The following is a 15,790-nucleotide window of genomic DNA, read 5'->3' on the forward strand; positions in this document are numbered from 1 at the left end:
CATTTAAAAAAATAGGTAGGTACTTAATTGAAAAACATTTTCGTTTCTGTACTTCTATATAATTATTACATAGTAGTACTAAAACGAGACCAAGATCCTATTAGAACTTATTACAACTCTATCTTTATAGTTAAAAGTTGAACCATTACCAACCAGTCTGTTTATTTATTTAACATATAAATTAAACTTACCAAACTATTGATTTGTTAATTAAAATCAAACATCAATAAACATGACTCTAATTGGTATCAAGTAGGAGTGATACTGATTTATAGATAGGAACGCGTTACGTCATAAGTTCATGGCTCTCTCAGTTTATTTACAATGGGTCAAACAGTTGTAATATCCCATTAGATCAACGGCACGGCGCCTTTGAATCCCCCCATTTGAGAGAGAGTAAACACAGATGAAGGAGGGAGGCAATAGTACGACACACGGTTCGAAACGAGTAGGTCGCGTTCACGGACGCCCATTCTTTCGAACGTTTTCGTCGTTCGCGCGCTATGGTTATATTGCCGCCTATTTGAACTGAACTTTTACCGTTCGAATTTTGAAACAGAAATGACACTTTAATACATAATAGAACAGACAATAAAAAAATTGTGACGCATAAAAACTTTTCCTAATTGGTTCCTTACAATCATGTAAAAATTCGAAGGTGTTTTATTAGTGTAATTCGGTGGCAGTATGGTGGATGTCGGTGGTAATGAGTGTCATAACGCCATAAACGGGAGGAACCAATTCGTATTCCTCGTTTTTGTGCATTTGTTACTTATTGGACTGAATGGAACTAATGGTAAATATTAAAAAAATAATTTATTATGTGCCTACCTATTTTAATTAAGATTTAGAGATTTCTTATTTTTAGTTAACTTAAATATACAGTTTGTTTTTATTTAATACCATATACACTTGTACTTTTGTATATGTAAGTACCTATATTTAAATTATCAAAAAAATATTTGATGTGTTTAGCCTGTAGCTCTCTCCATTTTCCGTGTTACGATTATTTTAAAACTTACTTTAACCGTTGGTATTGGCGCACCAAACACAATTTGAACTCTCTTTCACATTTCTTTACATGGATTGTTAATCCAGTTTCAGTATGATGTTTCTGATATTATATCTGTTCTGATAAATAAGGCCTATTGCTACCAGACATAAAAAAAAAACTGCTTCAAATACCGCCGTGATGACCGCCAAACTTAATAAATCTTGAAGAGGGCAGAGTGCACACACGACGGCGATGATGATGGTGATGATGATGATGAATTCACCTCAGTACAGTGAGCTCTTTATTTTGTACTAGTTAATGCCCGCGATTTCGTTCGCGTGGATATAGATTTTTGAAAATCCCGCGGGAACTCATTGATTTTCCGGAATAAAAACAAACCTATGTGCTAATCCAGGGTATAATCTATTTCTACTCACTGCCAAATCCGTTCAGTAGTTTTTGCGTGAAAGAGAAACAAACATACACACAAACTTTTACCTTTAAGTATAATATTTTTTTTTTATATTTCGTACTTTATTTAGTATTCTTTTCGTTCGCACAAGGAGTTCAAACAATATGGTCGAAAAACTATTTCAGCAATGTTTTGTGTTATGTTATGATAGTTGAGTTACTTTATCAGACAGGCTTGAAAATTAACATTATTAAGGTTCAAAGGCATAACAGATAAATGAGCTCTGAAAAAAGTATAGTGGATTGCGCAATTCAGTAATACCTACACATACCTCTAAAATTTTGGCCTAAAGTTAACAAGACTCTGACTGATGAAACCCATATCGATATTTAATGACGGTCAAAATTTAACAGTAATTGTAAAATAATTTTAACTGACTGTCATGCAACTGGACCTAAAAGTCTTATTTCAACTTTTATATAGTCCCTTTCAACATAATCTATTGAACTATTAAGTGGTAGGTACTTATTGATTTTATTAATTTACAAATTAGAATTCCGTCAATTTTTTTATTCTTTTTGATTTTGTATCAAAAATAAGTAGTTTTCAGACTTATCAGGGCCTCGAGCATAGATGAATGGTCGAGTTATAAGTACATGATAGTTTCGGTTAAAACAAGCACACAGTTATACATTATAACAGTGTAATAAGTATGTATTATATGTATTCCTCCTGCATCAATGATATTCCATGTCTATTTATATTTCGTTATTTACAATCTGTCAAACGTCAGCCCCCTTTCAGTCGTCTGGGCGATAACGCAGTTGGTAGCATGCACTTTAATATGGTTATCGACACTTGTGTAACCGATCCGTCGTCGATGTAAGCTGAGATACATGACTTAGTTATACATACAACTGAGAGCATGTTAAAATAACTAAGGTATATTATATTCACACTACTTTACTGCTGGAACATTATATTGTCTTATGTTGCGACCTCTCACGCCTGATATCAAAAACCGGCCAAGTGCGAGTCAGACTCGCTTTGAGTTTCAGTTCTAAGTAATAAATATGGGGAACCCCCAAAATTTACTGTTTTTTTTTCTATTTTTGTGTGAAAATCTTAATGCGGTTCACAGAATTTACCGAGTTTCAACAGTATAGTTTCGGAAAAATGTGGCTGTGACATACGGACGGACAGACAGACATGACGAATCCATAAGGGTTCCGTTTTTTTGCCATTTGGCTACGGAACCCTAAAAATCCGTGAAACTGGGGAGAGGTGTTTGGTAAAAGTTTGTAAGATAGTTCTTCTGCATTATCTGAGCAGAAAGTTCAAACCTGCCATTCGTACGTTGTGGGAACTTTGCCATAGCAGAAAAGAAGTCATACCTACATCTACTACCTACATCTTTAAATTAACCTAGCATCTGTTCTTTTCTACGAATGTATGTAGGAACATTTGTAAATTGCATAGTAGATAAACTATATTTCTGATCGTTATTTAATATAGAATCAAGTATTGCTTAAAATAATAAGTTGTGTGTAATAAGGCAACTATTTCAATCTATGTTTATCATAAAACTTAGTAGTGAACAATTTGCAACGTTAAGTTTGCTTCTACGTTCTTTGTTGTTGGAAATAAAGGGAAAATATTACGCGTAAAACGTTCAAATGCTTAACCGCGCTTGAACATGTCGACATGGCTGCTACTTAGATATAATGTTTACAACTAAACTGTAACATTTCTGGCACATGCTTTTAAAAGCTCCTAAATTCTCCTTTTTAACAGTAATGTTAGCTTTCGTATAGTATTCGTTCCAAATCTTGAAATGGACTTTTCATTTCTGATTTTGTCCATGAACTTCTTTTTTTTAATTTTTGGATCTTTCTGGATCTTTCCAAGATGTTCAGCCGTCACTATGTTGCGTGGGAATGCACTCTTTATTAGTGGTTGCGTTCGTCATCACACTGGTTTGTAACAGTACTGACTCCAGCCATTCCTAAAGTGGGATACGAGGAACCTATTGAGCTGCCGTTTTAAGTTTGCGTTTTTGACATTTGTCGGTTACATACGACATAATATTGTGTACCCTCTCGCACACATCATTGTTTATATGTAAATGACAGATGTCAAAAACGCATGCTAAAACGGCCAGCTCTATGAGTTTCAAGAAATGAGCAGGCTTTGATGAATTAGTGAAACTTTGAGGAGCTTTTGTGTCATCTTATGATTAGTATCTATGTTATGGCTTTTCAGTGCTTTTTAGGTTACTTTTATAGAAAGTGAAAAAAAATCGCGCTTTGTAGCAGTAATAGTTTAGGTTCTATAAAATGAAAGACATTTATTGAGTGTTCCGTTGTCTTACACGTTTGAGAACCGCTGATGGTTGATCAAGCAAGTGTTTTTAATAATATTCAAAAAATTTAAGGCTTGGTCCATCCAATACAAAGAAACACTGTGTCGCTGATGGTATCTTAGTTTCAAATTAATATGAAACTTCTGGTTTTCTTTATCTGCTCTGCGTCATGTGTTAGCTTTGTGAACCGTCATCTTAGAGATAACACAGTGATGGGTGGCATTGGGTCCGTTATGGTTATCAAGCTGCGATAAGTCAAATTAAAGATAATTTTAGTCTATAATTTTTTTTTCTACTTTTTAAATTGTAATTTGTCCATTATTTCTGTTTAAAAACTGTTTCAGTGCATGAAATTTTGAATAGTTTAATAATTGATTACAAGGGGATTCTTCACTCGCAAACTTACATTGGGAATACACAAAAACTTATTAATTGCCTAATAATATATTTTCTATACTTAGAATAATTGCATTTTTTACTCTTATATGAATGCCTTATAAAATACATTTTTTTGCATCAAACAATTATGTATTAATTAGGATCTTTGCTCTCCAACTATTTTTTTAGCAGGAGCTACCCACCTAGGGCAATAATTAACTAGTCGGAGTTTAAACTGTGACCTTTCTATATTATCGAGTTAAAATATGTACCTACCTACAAAATATCTATGTGTTTGTTTCATAAAGCTTTACTTATTTTTTGCTATGCGTCACTCCTGTCATTCCCCGCTTTATCGATTCGTAAATATAGCATCGTATAATGTCTATCATCCACTGTACTATAGGTGCTATTGTAGATTAATTTTATGACTTATTTATGATTAGTACGTATTATTTATTATGTAACCTGTACAAAAATGAGTTAATAGTTTTTGTTCATAATGAAAATTAATCAATATCAAATCCGTCTCCGGACAGCTAAAAAAATTATCCTGATGACATACATGTACTTATCAAAATTAATAACAGATGGTCAAACAATTATCTTTGTTAATAAATTGACATAAATACTAAAATCCAATGCACAAATGTTAATTTAACCTTTAGACTGGTACTGTACAGTTGAGTAATTAAAAGTAGTTGGAACCCAATTAACAAAATGTAGTTCGGTAAAAGCGTTGCGTTTACGAAACAATGGAGTCTTTTTTTCAAGTCCGGGTTTAATTAGAGTTCGCGGGTAGTTACATAAGTATTTTATTTCGTTTTCGCTTGTACCTGTTAGCGGTTATGGTTTTATTCCGATTCTCTTTGCATGGTTATTGGGCTTGAAACTTGAAAACTAAAGTTAGAAGTAGATTTCTTTTGTTAACCTTTGTATTGCATATTTTTTGAGCTTGAAAACTAAAGTTCGAAGTGAGTTTCTATTGTTGGGCTTGGTATTGCATATTTTTTCTATGTAATTAGGCTTGTGTATTCTGTAGGAAATACGTTAAAACACTAAATAACCTGATTTATTTATTCAGTTGTTTAAATTAATAAATAAACCTACCCTACGACGATACGATTTATACGAGCAGGGTGAAGTATTAAAATGGGTGGCGGATTAAAAATATGGTCTAGGTCTAGGAATTTGGTTGACAGAAAAACCACCAAACCTTTCTATATTAAAAAAATATGGATAGTATTTTTTTCTAATAAATCAATGCACTTCGCAGTTTAATACAATATACAGTATAACATCGTAGTTAATCTGGCTATATTATCCAGTATCATTATTTGTATAGTAAAAAATCTTTTTTGACGTTTAATTAATATAGAAACTACACTGATAAATCGTTTTTGTAATAGAATTACTTAGTTATTTAGTTAGTTAGAATTAGTTATTTACATCGCCTACTTGTAGGAGGCGGGCGTACAAAAAGACAGACGTGTCAAGATAATGCGTACATTGTCCGGGTTATCGTGATTGTGACAAGTATTAATAAAGGACAACTACCGCGCTTGACCGGCGCGGCCCGACCGGGATGTGATACAAGAAATAAGGAAGCCTACAAAAAGTAGACCTTAGAAATAAACATAATAAGCGATGTCTTTCCGTTCATTGTAAGACAAGATAATCAATTGTTTAAGAGGTGTCTCTCCGTCACTCGCTCCATACAAACGTTGTTCTAATTTCATTTGAATAGTAAGCAACCAAAGTCCATGAAATTTTGCAGACATATTCTAGAAACTAATATCTATGCCTTAGAATAGAATAGAATATATTCTTATTCAAGTAAACTTTAACAAGTGCTTTTGAAATGTCAAAATAATTTACCACCTTTTCGAAAATTCGAAAAAGGTTAGGAAAATACGGGCATAATAAAAGGCTGGAAAATTGAAAAACGCATGACAAGGCAGTGATGTACGAATTTCCAAGAATTTAAAAATTAAGATTCTCTAGAGTCTAGACAGTCGCAGCTGTTGTACAGGACGCCTTAATAAGAAATTAATACAATAGGTCTTCGTCTCCTGTCGGCTTATCAGATTTCAATCTAAAACCAGCAATTAGACATTGCGGAGCCTTAGATCATTGAGACATAAATAAATTTCTTATTTTTACTTTTAATCTTTAATTTAATCAGATTTTTTAAGAGATCAGTAAAAAGAATAAAAATGTAGGACGTCCGCCTCCTGTTCAGGAGGTCAGGGGTACGTTCCCGGGCATGCACCTCTAAATTTTCGGAGTTATGTGCATTTTAAGCAATTAATCAATATCACGTCTTATTGAAGAAAAGCATCGTGAGGTCACCTGCATGCCTGAGAGTTCTCCATAACGTTCTCAAAGGTGTGTGCCACACTTGGCAGGCGGATAGTGGCTAAAATTCTGAGAGGAGACCTGCGAGTTTCATGACTCATGAGTTTTTTTTTTCTAAATTTCTGATACAAGTTAGCCCTTGATTGCAATCTCACCGGATGGTATGTGATGGTCATCATGATGATGATATAAAAAAAAAAACTGTATCTAGGTACAGCTCAACTCGTTGGCTCTGCTCCGGAAAGACTTTTGCATTTATGTATTGAAGATTTTGCATTTGTTATCTAAAACCCGCCCAAGCGAAACCAGAGCGGGTCAGTTAGTTCTCAGAATATAAAATAGTTCTCAGATATAAAAGTCTAAAGATCCTAGCATATCACGATGAACTACATAATGAGCACAGGAACCGGAAAATCTATAAGTGTAGCTCCTACGCAATACCTACTGAAAATGCATGTGACGTCAGCATCAAGATTCAGCTGTATCGAACGCATCGAAGAAATGACGTCCACAGATAAAAATCTCTGTTCACGTCACTGCATTTTTGTACCTACTGAAAAATACCTCTCTTGTGAGTTTTGCGGCAGTGTGCGATTTCCTTTACGTTACTAAATCTTGAGCCAAAACGGCGGTTTTGTGTTGCGGAAACCGCAACAGGAAGGAAGAAGACCTATTTGGCACCGTCAAAATTTTAAACATATACAAAACTAAAATAACATCAATAGATAATAACTTCGTAGGAAGTGTTTCGTCGTCTGTTTTGTCACCTTTCATCAGTGAGAGTTTACGAAACGAAACAGTAACTAGGAAAGAGCTGATTGATAGCTTTCAAACGGCTGAACTGAATTGCTTGGATTATAGCTAAGAACACTCTCGATCAAGCCACCTTTCAAACAAAAAAAACTAAATTAAAATCGGTTCATTAGTTTAAGAGCTACGATGCCACAGACAGATACACAGATACACACGTCAAACTTATAACACCTCTCTTTTTGGGTAGGGGGTAAAAAATCGATTAGAGAACTTACATTTAGTTTATTTAAATCAATACTTAAATTAGTGTAATGTGCTTTCATGTCTTAAATTAATTTTTAAATTATAAACATTTAATTTAAGTAATTTTGTTTTTCTATACTGTATTATTTAAGGCGAAATATTAGTTTTTAAACAGTTAAAATCTGCATGTCTAAGAGTTCCCCATAATATTCTCTATTTTTTTTCCTGCTATGTCGTGATTGACCAGCGTGGCGGACTATAGCCTAAACATTCTGAGGAGAGACTTGTGTTCAGTAGTGAACTGGCGATGGTGGACCATGATGATGATGACGATGACTGTGTTTTATTCCTTAGCGCAAAATCGAGCACCACGCATAAAAGAGCACCCATCCACCACGGTTTCCGGCCGAAGTGAACCAGCGACGCTGAGGTGCGTGGTGGAAGGAAGACCTAAGCCCACCGTGCATTGGTACAAAGATGGTGCACCCTTGCCACCAGCAGAGGATGGTCACAGAGTGCTATTGGAAGACGGTCTGTTGTTTTTAAAGTAAGTGTAACTAAAATACCGACTGAATATATCTGCATAATATATTATGTACGAGTTTTATTTGGCTGACCTTAACCTGCCTCTCTGGTCTAGCGGTCAGCATTTTTAACTGTGGAATATGAGGTTTTTCGGTTTGATTCCTGGTTCGAGACAAAAATAGGGTTTTCCATCAAGAAACTCTCATTACTAGCCCAGAGTTAGCAAGTTGGCGATTGTTCACCCCGTAAAACCTACGATGGCTTCCCGTCCCAATAGCTTTTTTGGCCATACTCAAGAGTTAAACTCGGGTCTTCATCATCTGCAGTCGAAAATGCTAGCCTCAACAAGTCAGTTAAACAACTAAAGGCTCAAATAAAGATATTTTACATTAACGTTGTTCCGGCAAAAATTTTACTAACGATCATAAAGGAGTCTGATCTACTTTCTCGAGAAAATATCATTATGATTAAAAGATAGGTAGGTAACTTAAATCCAAGTATTTTCAGCATCATACACGACATCATATTAACTCTGTATGCTGAACCATTTCCCAACCTAACATCAGGTAGTCCTTAGATAAAAACAAAGCCGTAAAAATCATTAGTAATTTTCCTGAGTGTAAGTAACAATTTCCTCTGTCATCGTAGGGTGAACCGGGGCAAAAAGGAGAGTGATGAGGGGATTTACTGGTGTGTGGCCCGCAATATAGCCGGGGAGGCTGTGAGCCAGAACGCTTCATTAAATGTTGCCGGTAAGATTCATAACTGTTAGTTTTATTGTACCTATTTATCACTCGTCATTTCATTTCATTGCTAAATTACTAAGATAGAAAGATCTTTCAGTATAATTAATTAAAAACATGCTATATAAATTATTATTTTTTAATATTGAAAAAAAAAAAACGAAGTGTATGAACATAATTCAAGGGATTTCTCTCTCTGCATCGTAATCCTCATTGCTGAGGGTTGTGACTCCTTTCCATTAATTATGGTAGAAGTTTTCTTGCGTTAATAATGCAGTGGATTCCCAAATCCTTTCATACAACACCACCGACTCAAGGGATATCTTTATCCAAATAATCACAGCCGCTTGACGATTAATCAATTTATTTTTACTATTACAAGAGCTTATGAACACTCCACAGTATTTTGGAGGATTTATATGTTTATTCGTTCTACGTAATAGTTGCCATGCCTCGATAAGTATTTCAGTGTAATAATTAATATTCTACGTTTATTTTAGTTCTACGTGATGACTTTCGGGTTGAACCTAGAGATGTGCAAGTAGCTGCAGGGGAACCGGCTTTATTAGAATGTATGCCACCTCGAGGCGTTCCGGACCCATCCGTGCATTGGTTGAAAGACGGTCAAATGTATGATATTGAAGTTAATGGGAGGTAATAATATTATATTATGTTACATTATTAGTAGTGAAACGTTAGGAACTATGATGTTTACGCAAAAACAAGGGAATAATGAATCCATAACTAAACTTTAGGAACTATTATGCTTACTCAAAATAAAGAAATAATAATAACTAACATCTGACAGCATAATTTTTTTAAAATAAGTATAAGAATAGTAAAAAAATGATTGCAGCCATTCGCTAGTCTATAAACAAAAAAAAAATGAACTACTCTAAAAGAAAAAGAATAGTATACTCGTATATTTAAAGTGTTGACTATTATTGTTTCAGTTATTGAATATTGTTGTTTCAGTTTGTAACGTTAATTATGTTTCAGGGTAACCATAACAGAAACCGGTAGCTTAAAAATACTAGAAACACTGCCAAATGATAGTGGTCTATTCAGATGTGTTGCCTCGAATATAGCAGGCGAGAGACAGTCCAGAGCTGCGGCGTTAATTGTTTTAAGGCGGCCCCACTTTGTCGTTAAGCCTAGTAATGTAACTGCTTTAGTTGGACAAAATGTAGAGTTCAATTGTCAGGTAAATAATTAAACATATGATATGTTTAATAATTGTACCCTTATATGAAAACTGTTTCAACTCCAAAACACTTTTTCAGAAACTAAGAAAACTGATTTTGATAATCTACAGAACTAATCATGATAAAAAGATTCAAGTCTGAAACTTTTATCAGACTTGGCTGACGGACGCAGCTTACAGACGCATCCCATATTTGGTTTCAATCTTTAGAGAGAATGATTGTGTTTTTAATATTATAGATATAAAGGATGGCTATTACAGATTCACTCCCATACATACTCGTATCGAGCCTGGGACCAGAAAATGAGGATATTTCAAAATGCGATGTTTTTGAGTTGAAACAGTTTTAATCTAGGGGTGCGATACGTATTATTAAAATAAACAATCTATGTACATTCATTTTCTTGGGAACTTTATAAAAATCTACATTTACATCTATTTTGTCTCAGAAATATAGCTTGAAAACGGGAAAGTGTCGTCATAACTTATTATAGTTATTACACTGAAAGATCACTGAAAGCTAAATTCATATTGATTTGTTTGTAGAGCTATGATACAAGCGTTAAAATAACATGGGTCAAGGAAGACGGCGTGCTGCCATCCCATGCAACAATAATACGAGGACTATTACGGTTGGAACAGGTGTCCGCATCCGACGCGGGCGTCTATTCCTGCCGGGCTGACAGCCACGCCGGCACGAGCATCGCTAGCGCATCACTAACCGTTTACTGTAAGCCCTTCTTTACTATTCGGTTTGATTTTATTGCGTGTGTATTTTTGATATCTGTTTAGAGCTATTTCAATACGGCCATCTGTTCCAGCCTTACCACACTTCACGCAGATACCGTCCAATTTGACCGCATGGGAGGGTGATGTGGTGTCCATTCCCTGTGAAGCTAAAGGCTTACCGACACCTACTACGTTTTGGATCCTAGAAGGCAACGAAGACTCTCTACTTTTTCCTGAGTGCACTAGAAGTAATTCGAGTTTACTTTATCTGGACGGTGCGAAAGTGGAACACGGCGGAAGGGTTATCTGTATTGCTGTAAATGCGGCCGGTAGTGTTATGCAAGAGGCTTATCTAAATGTGTTAAAGAAAACCAATAATCCACTGAAGGAACACTCCTCGGACAAAAACTTCGGCAATAATTACGAACACGAGGTTCGTATGACAGAGTATGAGTTTGTTCAAGCGAGGAAGTATTTACAACAAAATGTTTTAGTCCTAAGGAGGGTGGAAACTTTGTCGTCAAGCTCTCTGAAAGTTGTTTGGGACGTGAGTATTCGTTGTTATACGCAATATTAATCGAATGTGAATTGTATATAACTTAAGAAACATTCAAACAATTTTAGGTGTTAACAGATTACAATGAATATTTGGAGGGAGTTAAGATTTGGTACAATGGAACTTCTTTGAACTGGCGCAATAGCACTGAAGAGATAACAATATTGAATTCGTCTCAAGTAGAGTTGTGTCCTAATGGATCTCTGACAAACGTTGATAACAGTGGGTCATCGAGCTATATTTTATCAGGGCTGGCGTCGTATACAGAGTACGATATTTTTCTTATGCCGTTCTATAAAATGTTGCTTGGGAAACCTTCTAATTCGATGACGGGTTATACGGATGAGGACGGTAAGTTTAAATTTTTTTTTATTCAGATACAAGTTAGCCCTTGACTGCAATCTTACCTGGTGGTAAGTGATGATGCAGCCTAAGATGAAAGCGGGCTAACCTCGAAGGGGTAGGGCAGTTTTTATTAAACCCATAACCCTTTTGGTTTCTACACAGCATCGTACCGGAACGAAAAATAACTTTGCGGTACGGCTTTTCCAGTAGAAACTAGTGGTAACTAGCCTCGACCGAAGCCTCCCAACAAACTAGAACAGAGAAAACTAATAAATTATAAAATCCAAAATTTCCTCTACCGAGAATCGAACCCGGGACCACACACTCCCACTGTATGGCGCCAAGGAATTTCGTCTAAACGATTAAATTGGAGATTTATTTTGTAACGGCTTGTTATATTATGAGGTGTTCTGTATAGTACTTATAATGCATTTTGTAATTTTAGTGCCATCAGCGCCGCCCCAAAGCGTGACAGCGGGTGTAATTAACGCAACATCAGCGTGGATACGCTGGGAACCACCACCTGCGAATACTTGGAACGGAGAACTTACAGGCTATTTGGTGAGCATACACACGTTACGCCCGTTAAATTGTTTATTTAATATTTCGACAACGTTTGTGTTCCGATAATTGAAACCGAAAGCGTTAATTTTGTATGAAAATTTATGCGCGATAATTCACTGTTTCATTTTGTGTTTGAATAACAAATTCGATTTCATTTTATATTCTGTATCTGCCTTATTTTATTCCATTGTCCTTTTTCTATGATCTAACGTTTTTTCAATTCATACTAAATTAATTTGAAATACTAAATTGTGTCTTTCTGTCTATACGTAACCTTTTCACTGCCACAATTCACAACAATTTCACTTTGAAATTTGGTTCAGAAATATATTAAGACATATTATGAGATGGATATTAATTAGTTTTTATCCCAGAAAATCTGAGAATTCCAACAGAAGTTTAAAAAATCTAATTCCAGGTGGATGTAGTCGCAGACATCCTCTAATATGAAATAATTATTATTATTTTATTTAAATAGGTAATGATTAAAACTGTTTATACTATTGATGCTTTGAGCCAATATCTTTTTCCCCTGGGCTACATAAAGAACGTATCAAAATTGAAAAGTGTAGTTGGTAGCTTGTCGCCGTCCATATGTAGCAGTGGCGATTGGCTTGCGTTGTGCTTGAAAATTTCAAGTTTTCTTGTGGGGTTCAGATCGAGATCCGTGTGGGAAACGGCAATAGCGGTCGAGTAGTGGGGCAAATGTCACTCGGCGCGCGTACGCGTGCTGCAGCGGCTAGCTCGCTGCGAGCCGGAGGCCGCTACAGCGCGCGGGCCGCAGCGGTTACCCGCAGTGGGCATGGACCATTCAGCGCACCCGCGCAAATCCACATGCTGCCCATGCATTCGCAGAGACATTATGTACAGTAAGTAGTTTAACTTTTACTATTGCCGTATATTTTGTAATGTACATATTTTGCAAATTAAGCTTATTTAGATGTAATTATATAATTCCACAATATTATTTACATCAGGTTAGATTGGAAAAATGTGACAATACCTCTAATAATTATTATATGTTGAAAGCTTGTAGCTGTTGTAGTTTACAATTTTTAATGACATAAAAGTTCCTTCATTTCTTCAAACATTTATTATGGTAAAAATTCTGAATTTTAACAAACAAAATTGTAAATTTCTGCACGGCCACAAGCGGTCGTTTGATAGCAAAAAATACACGGTCACAAGTTTTTTTGTTAGCTTTTAAAATTTATTACTTAACGCAAACTATCAAGGTTCAATTTTTAATGGAAAGCTTCACTTGTGGCCGTATAATTTTAAAATTATAATTGAAAATATTCAGAAACATTTTTATTCTGTGGTCATAGTAGGTAGGTGTGCTTGTGAAAGTGTCTACATTCACTAAACCCATTTAAATTAAGGTGGGATCGATCTGAAGATTATTACGTCTAACTTTGACAAGCTTGCCCCTTTCTCCCCTTTTCCTTGATTAGCCGCACAAGCGACAAGCGAGACCAATGTCCCGGCCCATACATGTCAAGTTATATAATAAAAATATTAATGTTTTTGTTCATTAATTCGGCAATAGAAACTGGTGTATCGACAAATTAAAAAAAAAGGGTACTCTGTAGGTAATTACACTTACTCTAAAATAAATGTTTTTTTAGGACTGAACCACCAAACGACGCATCGATCCCACATTTGCTGCATGAGACATGGTTACTTGCCTTAGCGCTAACTCTATTCTCTATCATTGTAATTGGCATCGTTAGTATCTATTACATCAAGCGCCGTAACAACATTCAAAGAAAGAAGTCGACCGGTAAGTGATATATCAAAAAAGAATCATTTATCAATTTGTTAGCCTCTCTACGATACATGGAATTGAAATAGTGATCTCCGTTGTAGGTCAATCTATTGTTACGGCTCAACAGTGTCTATTGAATAAAGATACGATTTGGCTCAGAGATCGACCGGTGTTTGCTCCACCAGATTCTGGATTAGATGTTACGAGCTGTCATCAAAGTTTATTGCAAGGTATTAACAGGCTTTTTTAAAATACAGGGTGTAATTAGAATGAATGTAAAAACGAAGATAGGTGATAGTATTGATGATTATTATTTATTGATACCACAATAAATAGTAAATATTCGTATGACTGACGCTAGAGGTCAACAGACGTTGCGTGGTTAGGTGCCGCGGGGTCAATGACATGTCGTCGGGCACTGACCCCGAGATTTGCACATTGCGATTTGAAAAATACACAACTACAAGTATAAAGCGAATGGTTACTGCCATTGGATTGTGTTTAGGTAGTATAATAATAGCGCTAATTTTTTGCCAGGGTTCTAATTATACCCTGTTACGATAAATTTGTATAGATATTCTTTTTATCTATTTTAAGTAAATAATGTACCAGCTATAGGTACTCACGTACTTAGTCGATGTAAGCCCGACTAGTTTCTTCTTCTATTCTCAATGCTTTTCAATTCAATTTTTATTTCAATTCTTTTTCTATTTCTAGGAGGTCACACACCAAATATTATGAACGTTGAGCCAGAGTATTGTCTGCCACAGAACTCTATCCAAGGTTTAGATGCTTCGAGTGTAGACAGAATCAAAAGGGGCCCACCGGAACCCTATGCATCCAGCGCTATTTACACTGAACTCAATTTCAAGGTAAGTACCATAAGATAAGCATTATGAGAATTTTGTTGTTGACTTATGAATATGATAAGAAGATTATGTAGGTACCTATCTGATTTGCAAATAACACTATCATAATGTAAACATTACATTAAGAGCGGTCGTAACCTAGAGGTTAAGACGCCAGGCTTAGAAGGTTTGGAGTTCGATCAATGGCACGCACGTATAGCTTCTCGGATTATGTTTGTTTTAAGCAATTAACAAGTAACACTTTCTTTAAATATCGTGAGGAAACGTGTAAGCCTTAGAGTTCTCCAAAATGTTCTCAAAGCTGTGTAAAGTCTGCTAATCCGCACTGGGTTAACGTGGCAAATTAAGGCTTAAACCCTTCTTAATCTGAGAGAAGACCCGTGAGAAGGTGATAGGTTGATCATGATGATGATGAATTTAAATATTACACTCAAAATGATGTTTTATAAATTTCCTCACAGGACAATCCTGATATCGGAGATGCCCGAAGTTGTCCGGAAAGACGATCTCACAACAATAGCATAGTTAGATCTTGCAATGGCAGCATTCAATATTCCAATGGAGAATGTTCGACATGTTGCCACAGCACTTCCAGTAGATCTACAAAAGACTACAGGGAATTGAGACATGAGAACCTTCACAATGATGTAAATATGGTCGAAGATGATTGTGGTTCGTGTCACACTAATAGGTCAGGATCGAGGAGTAGACAGGACAAAAGTAAAGTGTGTCCTGCCAGTGATTTAGAATACGACTACCCCCAATGGCATTGGCTAGGGAGGGAGAATAGTTTTAAAATTCCCATTCAGTCAGGATCAGGACGATATTCGAATATGGCGCGGTCCGAGCAAGGCTGTCAAATAAATCTAAATGATATACTGCCACCGCCGCCCTACGAGGTAAGAATTTTTTTCATATTGTTTTCATAGAATTCAATTACTTTCTTCAAAAAATACTACTTAAAGTTTTTATATTGAAATTGGTTGA

The 15,790-nt window shown here is 35.7% G+C and overlaps 1 protein-coding gene across 2 annotated transcripts in view; it reads left to right on the top strand.

Annotated features, from left to right (window-relative positions):
* The first annotated feature begins 289 nt into the window (after window positions 1-289).
* Window positions 290-15,790, top strand: part of LOC123868864 (neogenin-like) — a 42,080-nt gene continuing 26,579 nt past the window's right edge. For both annotated transcript variants that reach the window (XM_045911504.1, XM_045911503.1), the window contains exons 1-14: window positions 290-796; window positions 7,855-8,047; window positions 8,674-8,777; window positions 9,269-9,422; window positions 9,768-9,972; window positions 10,519-10,702; window positions 10,794-11,248; window positions 11,326-11,608; window positions 12,048-12,163; window positions 12,824-13,035; window positions 13,795-13,949; window positions 14,036-14,164; window positions 14,652-14,806; window positions 15,265-15,702. In XM_045911504.1, coding sequence (XP_045767460.1) covers window positions 688-796; window positions 7,855-8,047; window positions 8,674-8,777; window positions 9,269-9,422; window positions 9,768-9,972; window positions 10,519-10,702; window positions 10,794-11,248; window positions 11,326-11,608; window positions 12,048-12,163; window positions 12,824-13,035; window positions 13,795-13,949; window positions 14,036-14,164; window positions 14,652-14,806; window positions 15,265-15,702 — 2,892 coding nt within the window. In that variant the 5' untranslated portion in view covers window positions 290-687. The remainder of the gene's footprint in view (window positions 797-7,854; window positions 8,048-8,673; window positions 8,778-9,268; window positions 9,423-9,767; window positions 9,973-10,518; window positions 10,703-10,793; window positions 11,249-11,325; window positions 11,609-12,047; window positions 12,164-12,823; window positions 13,036-13,794; window positions 13,950-14,035; window positions 14,165-14,651; window positions 14,807-15,264; window positions 15,703-15,790) is intronic.

This window comes from Maniola jurtina, chromosome 10 (assembly GCF_905333055.1).
Source record: "Maniola jurtina chromosome 10, ilManJurt1.1, whole genome shotgun sequence".
Classification (NCBI taxonomy): Eukaryota; Metazoa; Arthropoda; class Insecta; order Lepidoptera; family Nymphalidae; genus Maniola; species Maniola jurtina.